Raw genomic sequence first — 13,445 nt, 5'->3', positions numbered from 1 at the left:
ATGAGTTTTCTTTCAGCCTTCCAAATAATCCTATAAAATTTATTATTATTACATCTACATATTAACCTGAACATTAGTAAATTGTCTTCGGTAATTTATTTATTAAAAACCGAATCAAATTTATGTAATATAAAGTTCTAAAAAATTAACAGAGATTGTTCTGAATTTAAGGATTTTAGTTTTGGGGATACTTTTTCGATGTAAATATATGTATGTATGCTCTTGGGTATTAAATAATAGCTTACAAATGAATGAATTGACTCTGATTATTAAGACTATATTTCATAAAGTTTTGCCTTTATGACTTAAATTAATTTAATTTTATTTGCTGATATATTTGTTAATTATTAACAACGTAGAGTTGAAATTATTTGTCTGACTGATTTGAAACAAATAAGAAAACTTTTTATGATGCATTTTTTATTTAATGAAATAAAGGTTGATGATAATATAATTTGATAGAAAGTGTGATATCAAAAGTTATTTTTAAAGAGTATAATGCATCAGGAGCATTTCCATATTGGAATTTATGTATTGGGTGAGAGTTTTTTGGGCGTTGCTGTGTTTTTGATTCTGTTATTAGTTCTGTCACTCATGGTCCACTCCTGGCTGATCTACTCCTGTGCCATTCATTGGTGCTGCCGGTAAGTGGCCTTCATCTGTCGTTGGCCTCAACTGTAAGTTCATTGAAGTTAATAAATGGTTTGTATAATTATATTGTATAATTTTATGCAGTATTATTTTTTTTATGTATTTTATGATTTAATTGGTTTTTTTTTATATAAAAGCCTTTTATTTGACTTATTTTTTAAGAGAATTTTTAGAGAATATTAAAATTCTTTTCCTTTAAAAATATTAAGATTATTCATGAATTTTCATTAAAATCAAAATACTGTAAATGCTTTCGTGTTGCAGTAAATTTTTAACTCATAGTAACATGCTAAATTCTGGCCTACTGTTAGATTTTATTTGTATTATATATAAATCACCATTAATTTGTCTGCAAAATATGTTCTGTTCATTGACCTGTAAATTTTATTTTTTTTTATTTTGGTGAAGAGTGGTCGTTAATTATGTAATAGTAAACTGCCTATTATGTTTATAATATTATAAATTAATTCTAAAAGAGTTTAGGACTGACTAATATCTCTTTCAAAACATTTAAAAGGCTTACATTTTTATTACTTTCATAATTAAATAAAACATTTATACTGACTGTTAAAAATCAGAGGAAGTTTTTCTATGTATATTTATCTTGGAAACTTCGTGTTAATTATTCAAAATTATTAACCACAATTATATACCAATTAATTTTACTTATATCTGGTAATTCAGTTGATTTAGTTAAAATTGATTGAAATTCTTTCTATTAGCTGGCCCCTCTCACTCACTTGTACTTACTCTTTTTTTGTATTTAAGTGTGTGTATATGTATGTACATGAGTGTGAATATTGTATTACTTATTGTGATATATTTGAACATAAAAAGATTTCAATACAAAAGTCATTAAAATTTTCTTTTTATGTATTTTATTAACTAAATATTATTTGTGACAGAACTGCTTTGTAGTAAAATATCTGATCTGTTTTCAGAGTTTATTCCTTTTTGTATTGACTTTTTTCTTTTCATTTCATGAAATATTAGCAGTTTTATTTACTAAAAATATCTATTAGTTTGTAGTGAAGAATTTTTTCCTCGCTTATAAGTTTTATGTAGGTATGTTGAAGCTATATATTTTTCTTAACATATCCTATTTATGTAGAGTAGATATATATTTCATTATTTTAAACTGCAGATATGTTCAACATTTTTTTATTTTTTTTTAATGAGTTAATCTTGTAAATTTTACATGACATTTTTTTTAAAATGAAGCAGTCAATTGTGTTTTATTTAATTGAGGTATTTAATTTTGTTTAAAATAATTTTTAACTTGTTCCATAATCAAAAAATGTTAATATTTTAAAATTTACTGAAAATAGACCTTTGATTTTGTAGTTATCTAAGAATTATTTCTTTTAGGTTGTGTCCATTTTTTATTAAACAATCACTAAAAAACATTATTTTCTCTATTCTTTACAGCATACCTTTGAAGTGGACGTTTGTGCTGAGACGGCATAACATTAATTTCCAGTGGGTTTTTAACTCACAAACCGTTTACCATATTCTGGCATTGTCTGGTGCGTAGATATTCCACATAAATTCAGTTATTGTTCGTTAATGTTCAGTGGATGTTGTTTTTTTTCTATTTTCTTTGGTTTTTTTTTAGACAGGAAAAATAATATCATAATTTAGTGAAACCACTAAAAAATAATATTAATAAATGGCTTTTATGTTTTTCCTTATAAAATAATTCAATTATAGTAGTTATACAAAAATATTTTAAACCAGGAAAAGTACTTTCCACTTGATAATTATGTCTTCTGGTTATAAATTATACTTTGGTTGTAGATCAGTTTAATTTTAAGAAGGCTTGTGGTTGTGATTTGGAAGATGTCTGGGTACTCTTTTGGAATTTTTCCCCAAGATGTTTTCTATTTTTTTAACAATATATGATGAATTGTACGTATATGTCAACATAACCTATGCTCACTCGCTTCGTTCACTAACCTCGTCTAACAATTATAACAATGATGCAATCTTTAATAATGGCTGATAGAGGATCAGCCATCAAATTAATAGAGGATTGGATTCTTATGTATGTGAATTTCTATTGCATCACTGACTTAAGGATGAGAAAGATTTGTTCAAGTTGATACTTTTAGTGAGTTTCATCCTGTAGTATAATTATTCATTAGTAAAGTAAGTATTGTATTGTGTTTTTAATAGTAATTGTAATTATGATTTATTATAAATGTTATATTTAAAAATATATGAATTTTTAATTATGCTCTCGTTCTTCCAAAATAATTTGATCTAATCATTAAAATACATGCATTTTTAATGAATTATGATATTGCACAATATTGCAAATATAAATCATTAAAAAAAAATGGAAAACTTTGGGGGGGGAAACTCCAAAAGAGTGTCGATGTCTACGATGGATGGTTCATTATGTTAGGCGAAAATGTGGAATTAAAACTATGAAGTATCATAGAACAATATTTCAGGATTTATTCTGTCCACTAGAAATCATGCTTTCTCAGTTATTATTAAACTACAGTGTTTCTAATCATTAGATGCTTAGCCCCACTTTTATCATTTTTTTTTTTTTAATAATTAATCACATATATTTATGTTCCCTCTGTAAATTACCTTAAACTAGAGAACATTTTATTACAGTTGTCAAGAATTAACTGTGCTATATTTCAGAAAAGATGGTGTTTCTAAATTGCTCCTTCTGTAGCTTATTCATACTTGTTTTTCATTGCCACAGCATTAAATTTTAGGATATTTTATTGGATTACTTATTGATATGTTAAGTGTGTATAACTACTAGTTAAATAAATATAAAAGAAAGCCTAATGTTTGTAATGTACAGTAAATACAACTTTGACCTGATCATTGATTTGACCACGCTTTGATGATGTCTACTTTCTGTTCATATTCATACACCAGATCCAAAATTCTTTACCCGTAATAAAAATTGTAGTTTGTAAAAACAAAGTTATTCAAACTACTTTATTTGAACATGAGGTTAAATTGAAAAAATAAAGTTAAGAATTATCAAAATTTTGATTTTAGAACATTTCATTCTAATACTTATCTATACAACAAAGGCAAAATATTACTTTTTTCTGGTTTAAAATTAAAATGAGCTTTTATTAAATATACAGCTTTTCCTATGTATTTCAATTGCTTGGATTTCTTATTCATTGAATTCGATTTGGTAGAGTTTAGGTGAATTTAATTGTGATGAATAATATTTGGTAAACGGTTTAATAACGGCTTGTTAGCAATCATTATGAACATAGCGGTAGGTGCCATTTTGGAATACTAAGCTGCTAATGGTAAGTGGACATCTATGCTCATTACCAATAAAAGTTTTGCTTCTTTTAAGTTATATTGTGTTTATAAACAATTACGTACATTTATTATATATGTTTAACGTGAAATGAGAGTTAAAAATTTGAATTAAATTTACAGGTGATTTATTTGTGACTGATCGGATATTGTTTTTATATATATATTTATTTATTATATATATTCTCACTAAAAACATAATGAAAAGTTTAATTTCAATTCTTTTATGGGGTGCAGTTTCTGTTTAATGGTATTACGTATATTTGAAAGATAATAAAGTTATTGTATTGTTAATAAATTTACAATGTTAGAGTAACTTGTTTTATATATATAAAACTCTCCTTTCATGGGATCAGTTGGCATGTTTTTTTTTCTTTTTGCATATACATGCTTTTCAACTTTATAGTTGCAGAATATAATAAATCAACTTATTTTGTTTTTCTTTAGGTAATTCTACACATATTTATATCTGCTGTATAGTGGGTATTATGTTAGTGCTTTGAGATACCATCATTATTTGCATTCTTGCATTACCATCTATCTTAATTTCAGTTTTAAACATTAATAATTTGGGGTGTGTTGAAAAGTCTAACTCAGATGTTATACTTATGTATTTTGAATGTTAACTAGTTATGAATGGTAAACATAAAGAATTTACACATTGTGGTGGACATATTATGTGCATAATTTTCATGCAGAATGATAATGTATAAATGTGTGCGTGCATGTTATATGATGAATGAGTTAGATTTTATTTTTGAAAAATTATTGTAATTCAAAATTATGTTCTTCATAAAACAGATTGCTACTTTTATTTATAAAGTATTTCTTAATGTAAATCTTTATCAGATTTACTGATCAGTTTTACTTTTAAAAGTGGGTTTAGACAGTATGGTATCATTTTACAGATAAATGTAAAAAAAAGTTTTGTTTTTCCTTAAAGTTTTCTTACAGAAATTTAACATTGATGAACATCAAATCTCTTTATATTTTGTTTATATGTTTTCTTCAAAGTATATACTTCTTTCTTCAATTTGAATTTTTTTTCAGTAATTGTATGTCTTTTTCGTAATTTGTTCAATAAAATCTCGAAGAAGGTTACAATTTCCGGTTAATAATTTTTAGTTTCTTCTTCAAAAAATTGTCTAACGTTTAAAGGTAGTTTGATGTTTTATGGAATTACATGAAGAAGGTGAATAGTGTGTAGGACAACATAAATTTATATGTCATAAAGTAAAATATATTCTTCAGTTTAGTATGTGTATGTTAGCATTTTTATCATAAATCCTGCAAGTCCTGAGCCATTCTCTGTAGCCACCACTGAGAACTGTTTAAGCCTGTAAACATGTTTGCATTTCTAGCTTTCCAGTAGTGTGTCAAAATTTCCCATCATCTTTTCCTTGATCTTCTAATTTACTTCATTTGAACGTACCAATACACTTTCACTTTCTTTATTTATATACTATTATAAATTTTCTGGCATCAAATTTTTTATAATTTTATTTTTTTTTGCATTATTGGCTGTTGTAATAAGTATTAACTAATTTTTTCTATTTGTTGTGTTTACAATTTTTTTTTGTAATACATATTTAATTATTTATAATTAAATAATTATTACAATTTATAATTGTAATTATTTATAATTTGTTGCATTTATAATTTTTTTCTTAAAATATGTCTTTTCCATGATCATATAATTTTTATTTTCTAAATTAACAACCTGTAAGTGATAATAATAAAGCAAAAGAGAATGCAGAACTTTTTTCAAGAAATTTGTGTAAACAAAATAAAATAATCATTATTACTGTACTATTGAGTTTGTGGTTAACAGTTTACCACACATGAACACTTTCTTGTATGTGATGCTAAGATTAAAGTTGCATCATGAAAAGAAATGAGGAGGTTATGTAATTGTATACCAGCACCCACTTTAATCAGCAGATCTGTTGAAAAATATTAATGTTGAGTTTTATTGTTTTAAAAAAAATGAACAACAGCCAAAAATTGTTTGCTTATATTGTAAATATGTTTCTTCAACAAAATAAGCTACTTTGCTACTTCATGATATTAATTATGTTGTGTATGTGCATAACATTGATTTATATATATTTATTTAGTTAGAATAAATTTATGTATAGAACTTGTAGAATTAGGAAATGCTCCTGAATATTTAAAAATTTAAGTATTGTTTGGACAGTTAAATTTCATATGATAAAATAACAAATGTCAATACAAAAAAATAAATAGATGTATGTGTGTGTGTATGTGTCTGTGTGTATATATGTGTGTGTGTGTGTGTGTGTGTGTGTGTGTGTGTGTAATAGTTTATATATATATATATATATATATAAACTATAGTTACCCAGAAAATAAAATGTTTTGTGTATATTTTTATCTGTGACTTATAATTAATTATTCTGTGTAAGAAGAAAGTAAATATTTCTTAGTGAAATTTATTTAAAAAAAAAAAAAAACAAGTATATTCAAGGTAGTGTGCATATGCTTGTTTTTATTTGTATATATTTGCACATCAGATATGTTTTCATTCATAATTTTATTACATTATTTGCACAGTTATATAAGTATAAATATAAATTCTTAATAAACTAATACAGTATGTTTTCATTTTAGGTATTTATTGTGATAATCCTTGCATAAACAGTTTTTATGCTAAGGAAACCTGGGAGATTTTTGTTGAAACTTTTTAATTGAATGCGATTTCTCAAATCTAAGGTCACTTTCCTTCACTTTGGTATAAACCTTGTCATTCATGACAAATGTGCATAAGCTTTTACCGTACTCTGAACTCAAAAAAAAGATTTATTGAAATATGCTAAAACGAAATTTATATAAGTACTGTTTTTTTCTTATATAGATATTTTAATAAAAATGCATAGACAGTTTAAAGTTTGAAATTCTCTGTTTTCATTTATTTTTTTATCATAAACTTTATTTTAGCGCCAGATTCATTTTGATTAATTATTTTCCATTTTGCTTTAGAAAAAAACTTGATGGCTATTAGTTTTTTTTTTTAAGCTAACAGTTTAAAGCCTATTTTCTTTTCTATAATTTTATTTAAAATTCATTTAAATTGTAAAAAATTGTCAATTACATTTAAAGATAAATATAGCAAACTATAATTTTTATATACCTTAATTTTAGTATTTGTTAATCTTTATGTAATTCTTGATAACTCAAACTTTGGTATTATCTTTCATATTAAAATTAATTTTCAGTTGGCTGAATTTTTTGTTTTATAATACTTACATATTCCGTAAATTGTGTTCTTATTCTTATAAATATATTATTACAAAAAATTGATGCATTTTGTATCTTGATTTGTGTGTTAATTAATTAATGAATTTTTTATCATTTTTTAAAAATATTATCAGAAAGATCAGTTTCCTGATAAGTTTCTCTCTCATTAACAAAAAATAAAATTACATTCAATTAGATTATCCAAAAATTAAAAATCACTGTATTTTGTAACAGTAACAAGTCAGTTACTTTGCTGTTTCAGTAAGGTAAATTAATTGGACATGTGTAATTGTAATTAGGCTTTAGAAGTTAACACCCATTCCTATCTTATTTTGAGCTAGAATGTTGTAATTGAAATTCTATTTAGATTTTTATCAGTAACTCCTTTAACTTAACACAAGTAAGTGAATGTGAGTAGTAAAGTATCAAAGAAAATTGTTGGTACTTTAATACTCTTATCTTATTTTACAATATTTATAATTTTTAAGTAAACATTTTAGACCTAGTTGAATTTCAATAGCTGTTTTTATTTTATCATTGACACTTACATACTTTTTTTTTATACTACCAGGTGTTTGCTCATTAGATGGACGAATATATTGCATTGGTGGGTGGAATGGACAAGTAGGAATTCGTCAGTGTGATGTATTTGATCCAGAATCTCAGACTTGGACTAGCATTGCACCACTTCAGACTGGTTAGATTTTTATTTTATAAAATTTGTGTTCAGTCACCAGCAAGATTAACCTAGGAAATTTTTCTATCTTGAGAATGATAATTTAAAAATCTTCTAGTGAACATTTATTTTTTATAATGCATTAATCACTCACTCTACTGAATAAAATAAAAATAATAAAATGGTAATTGCCTGCTGTTACTGTATAATATCCTGGGACACTGGATCAAGATCTTCATCTTGTTCCATCTTCCCACCGCTTTTCCTCCATAATTCCTACAATTCCTACAATTTTATTTAACCTTCTTTTCCTTGGTTTCTTCCCAGTTACCTCTCAGTACAACATTTTCAATTGCATTCCTCCTCTTCTCAGTCTCCCTAACATGCCTTAACCACTTGAGTCTTGCTCTTCCTACCGTATCCAACATTATACACTTTATGTACTTGTTAGAGTTTGTTTTTAGATTCCTTATTTTGTCTTTCATTATGTTTTTAAGGAATGAATGGCATGTAGTTCTTGTCTTTTGTAACCTATCCTCTGCAGCAAAAATCAAAATTAATATGAAGTATATTAATTTCAAAAGTCAAACATTTTTTACAATCAATCTTTTTATTTCAAAAGTCAAACATTTTTTAATTTAATTTTCATTTTCATCCTTATGACAATATTATCAGCAATAGGATACTTCCTTACCCTTCTCTCTCATCTTTTTACTTCTTTCTACAGATTTCATTCATCACTGTTACAAACAAAAATTTTTACTACTATTGTTTCAAGAAGTTACTTATAATTTTATTTTTTTGGAAGTATTCATTATAATAATACAGGGAAATTCTAAATGATGGACTCAATTTAATAATCATATTTCCTGAACTATGCATTATATCTGACTGATCTTAGAACCAGTTAAGAAAGTAGGTCTGAAACTTTCGAATAACATTGTTAAAGTGCACGTAGTGGCATAAACAACCACTAGAGTGCTTATGCCGCCATTCCAGGTCAGTTGTGAGTAAGATGGCTACAGTACAACACAAGGTTTTCTTTGTTTTTTAGTACTGCAAATCTTGGTTGGCAACTCCAGTGCAATGTGCGTTTCGTCTCTGATCTAACATTGACCTACAAAAAAGGAAGAGCATATGTTGTTTGTTTCACCAATTTGAACAAACAGGGTATCTGTGAAGGCAAGAGTACGGGCCAAACACATGTGGCAGAGGCTCAACCATCTGTATAGCGTGTTTTAAGGCATTGTTTATTTTTGAACCCATACCACCTATAATGTTTACAGGCTCTTCTCGGAGGTGACAAATCAGTGTGTGTTGAATTTTGTGATCTTGAAAACATGGAGGATGAAACTTTTCTTCTGCATTTAATTTTTAGCAATGAAGCAATGTTCCATCTCAATGGAAATGTGAATAGACACAATATTCGCACACGGGATCTATAAAATCCCCATGTCATACTGCAATATGAGAAACTTCCCCCAATGTTAATGTATTTTGCATCCTATTGCAAACAAAGGTTTGTGAAACATCTGTTGCTGGGATAACATACATGCTGGAACACTAGCTTTTCCCTCAACTAAATGAAGATTCACAAGACTTCATATTTCAACAGGACAGAGCTCTGCTCTATTGGCACCTAGATGCTTGATGCTATCTGAATGAATCTCTACCTCACTGATGGATAGGATGCATCAGGAATGAAGACCGGTTCTTTAGTTCTGACTTCTAAGATCACCTGATCTCATGCCTTGTGACTTTTTTGGTTTGTGAAAGATGCAGTTTATGTACCACCTCTACCATCAAATCTGGCTGACCTGAGGACCTGTCACAGCTGCGGTGAACTCAGTAACACAAGATATGCTTCCTCGCATAAGGGATGAGTTCAGCTTCTGCTTAGATGTGTGTCATGCAGCTGGAGGGGGCCACATTGAACATTTATTAATTGTACCCATAAACTTTATTGTGTGTATTATCAGATGTAATTTACTTCACATTTGTTATTAGTTAGTTCCTAATTTGGAATACAGAGTTATGAAATTGAGTCTGTCATTTTGAATTATCCTATATATTGCAGTAAATTCAATTATTCTTTAAAGCCTTACACATATCCCTACAGCTGAACTGCTTTTCACACATAGCAGAGCAGCTTAATTGGTTTTTAATTCATATTCTATAGCCATTGTTGAATTATAAATTGATCAACATTGAAATACATATATAACGAATACCATAAATATTCACATAGAACTTCCAACAATTGTAGCATGTAACATGAAGCAAATAAAATCACTATTATACATATATACTTATGGGATTAATTATTTTGTTGTTTTTGTTACCAATCAATCGTTAAATACATCATTTTGATTGGACTATTAATGTTAATGGATTGAGAATAGAATGAATAGAATTTGATTTACATTACTTCTACTTTGACACATTCTTGGATATCTTATTCTATTAAATATATAGATCTTGTCAGCATAAGATAAATTATAAATATAAAAACGAATTATCAGATAAAAATAATGTGTTTAAAGTGACTGTTAATTATTTAAATACAAACACATGAAATAATGATAAGATAAATTTATTAAATATAAAAAATTGCTACAAAAGATTCAAAATTAAGAAGTTGCTATTGAAAATCAATATTTAATTTTGCAATTAATTAGGGGTGCAGTTTTTTTTTGTTTTTTTTGTCAAATAATAATATAATTAATATTATAGGTCTATATGACCAATAATATTACCAGGTCCATTACTTACTATAATATTACTAGGTCTACATGACGTATAATATTACTTTTCCCATGTAGATGTATTATATATCTATGTGATTCATACTTATAAACAGGCAATGATCTAGCAACCCATTTTTGTTTGTTAAAAACTCATTCTTGCTTTTTGAGGGAGCCTCACTAGTTGACATTGTACTTTATAGAGGAATATATGTAAGCATAATAAATATTAATAACAATGACAATATTAAAGTTACACAGTTACAATTCATGCAGTGAATTTTGAGTTGCTAACATATAATTTCAATTACTTTTAAAAAATTATTTTCAGATATAGATACAGTTGTATCACATGTGTACAGTGGCCCAATATTTTAAGGCAAATAGTTAAGAAACGATAAAGTACTCTTATGTCAAAAGCAGACATCTCACCATTTAAGAGCACATGCAGTATCTCTGTTTTACATTATATACTTTGAAATTTTATGTATAATATATACAAAGAATTTCAAATTAATTGTGGTAATCTGTTGGGGTTGGACTTCTTACACGCTCTTTACGTACATAATTATAAAAACTCAGTACTGTAGAACCCTTAAATTGTCTCTGTGTAGCCTCCATTTGATGAGATTTTAGTTTCATTTCTGCTGTATTCCAATTTTTTTTCTGGTAAGTCAAAGGAACCCCATTTACGGGCAGTGTCAGGCTCGCTAACAGGTTCCACAAGATGTTGTTAAGTGCGTATATATCCCTGCACCCTACCAACTAAACCTCCTATCTCACCAACTTCCCTCCCGAGACAAGACCCACAATTAAGCATTAACTCAGCTCCGGGAGGTGCCTTTGAGCTCAGAGGATCCACAGGCCCTGTGCATCATCAGCGCTCTTCGGACCACAGCCTAACAGATGTCCATCACCGACTCTGCTGGTTTTAAAATGCAAAACCCTATTTTGGTATTCAGAAACTGGTTCTGTGACCTTTTGCTCCACATATAGTACAGTGTGCCACCTCTGCACACTGTTCCCTTCTATGTCCCGGCCTGCCACAGTTAAAGCACAGGCCAGAACGATCAGTGCCTGAGCATTGCTACCCCACATGACCAGCCTCCCAACATCGAAGCTCTTCTTCCCTGATAGTGGACATTGCAACTACTCTATTCTTATTCTTTGCCATCACCGTCTTAGCCCCCTGGTGTGACATTAATAATCATAGCCTTCTGGGTGGAGCCAAATGCCAGGTGCAGCAAAGTTATTCTAAACTCCTCAGCTCCACCCAGATTAGTTGCCACACATTCCTTCATCGCCTGTTAGGACATCAATATCACTTATGTACACAACTGTTTGTCTCTCTGCTCTTGTCCTGAGCCTTACCTGTAAGTCTTCTGTTCTAGCCTGCAATACTCATTTTAAATTTTTTGCTGCCTTCCCACCCTTTACTCTTATACATAACTCCTCATTGTTACCTTGATGAAGTGATAAAATGTCAGCGCCTTCTGTAACCGACACACTCTCCTTCATTGTTTTAAAAAAATGGAAGGTCTGCATATGACCTGCCAGATACCCTCACCACCAGTGTTTTAGTTGCTTGATTTGTGGTATTCATAGTGGCAGCCCTCCTTGACACTCGAAGCCGGCCTGTCCCTTTTCATCAGTTTAACCCTTATTGGTGCACCTCTTTCTCAGCCTAGGTTGACTAAAATCCTCTTGGTAGTGAGCCCAATCCCTTCCCCTGGGAGATTGAAGATGGAGTCCTTTGACTCCTCAAGAATAAGCTTGTAAGCCTGAAGCACATCTGAGATTACTGCCCCATTGTCTCCTTTTGTTTCATAGAATACGGTATAAGTAGTACCACTAATCGCAGACACTTCCTCCCCCAGAATGATAGATCCTTCTGTTCTGTCTCTAACCACTTGATCCTGCCAGGCCTTACCCTCCCAGAGCAAGATGTAGAATTGGAACGCTATCTAAAAGAATCCTGGTCAATCTCTCCCACCAGGTCAACCAAACTGACCAGATCATCTGTAGTAGAAGAAGATTCACCCAAAACTTCAGTTGTCGATAGTAGCTCAGATGGCCAACGCCAAGCAGCTAAAATCTTAATCGCCTTGCCTGTTACTCTCCTGTCTAGCTTTCCTTTAAACATTTTCTCTCGTTTTCCAGGCTTGGCTGGGTAGGTATTGAAATCCCATCCAGTGGTGAAGACATCAACAACAGATACTGGAAGTCATACATCAGCGTGTCTAGCTCCTTGCTAGAAATTTTTATTACCTTCTAGTATTATGGTCTATATACCATTTCAATTCGTCCATTATTTCTAATTTAGTTAGTAGTGAATCCAAATCTATACCAGAGCGCTCCTCCTCATCTGAAGAAGCCACTCTGTCACTTCATAGGAGCCAGCACTCGCTTGAGAACAATCACTGATGATGAACTCACTGTCTTTATCACATCAGCCTCCATGGCCTCTGTATCAGAGTCACTAATTGAATCAGGAGAATGTTCCGACTTCATTTTAGATGTAGATGGAGTTTTCTCCATCTCATCAGTATGTCGTGAGACTTAGGGGCGAACTAGTATAAGATTCTAGATGGGGGCCAAAAAATGTGTTCTCTAATATCCCCACAAGGCAGTATCAGGAGTGGTGGGGGAAGTTAAAAAAAAATATATCGGAATATGGTCTTAAAAATTTGGGATAAAAGAAAGGAAATGACAAGATTCGGCAGGAGCCAGATAGATCTTATTGGGAAATTGGAAAGTTGAATAGGAAGTTGGATATAAAGTCTCTCCTTATAACTGTACTTAAAAAG

The 13,445-nt window shown here is 29.5% G+C and overlaps 1 protein-coding gene across 2 annotated transcripts in view; it reads left to right on the top strand.

Annotated features, from left to right (window-relative positions):
- The window catches only part of LOC142328932 (influenza virus NS1A-binding protein homolog), a 184,077-nt gene that overhangs the window by 150,444 nt on the left and 20,188 nt on the right, over nucleotides 1-13,445 (top strand). For both annotated transcript variants that reach the window (XM_075373109.1, XM_075373118.1), the window contains exon 10: nucleotides 7,790-7,915. In XM_075373109.1, the coding sequence (XP_075229224.1) occupies nucleotides 7,790-7,915 (126 nt within the window). The remainder of the gene's footprint in view (nucleotides 1-7,789; nucleotides 7,916-13,445) is intronic.

The sequence above is a fragment of the Lycorma delicatula genome, chromosome 1 (genome assembly GCF_047948215.1).
Source record: "Lycorma delicatula isolate Av1 chromosome 1, ASM4794821v1, whole genome shotgun sequence".
NCBI lineage: Eukaryota > Metazoa > Arthropoda > Insecta > Hemiptera > Fulgoridae > Lycorma > Lycorma delicatula.
The sequence above is the reverse complement of the archived record's forward strand: the minus strand, read 5'-3'. Positions and strand labels throughout refer to the sequence as shown.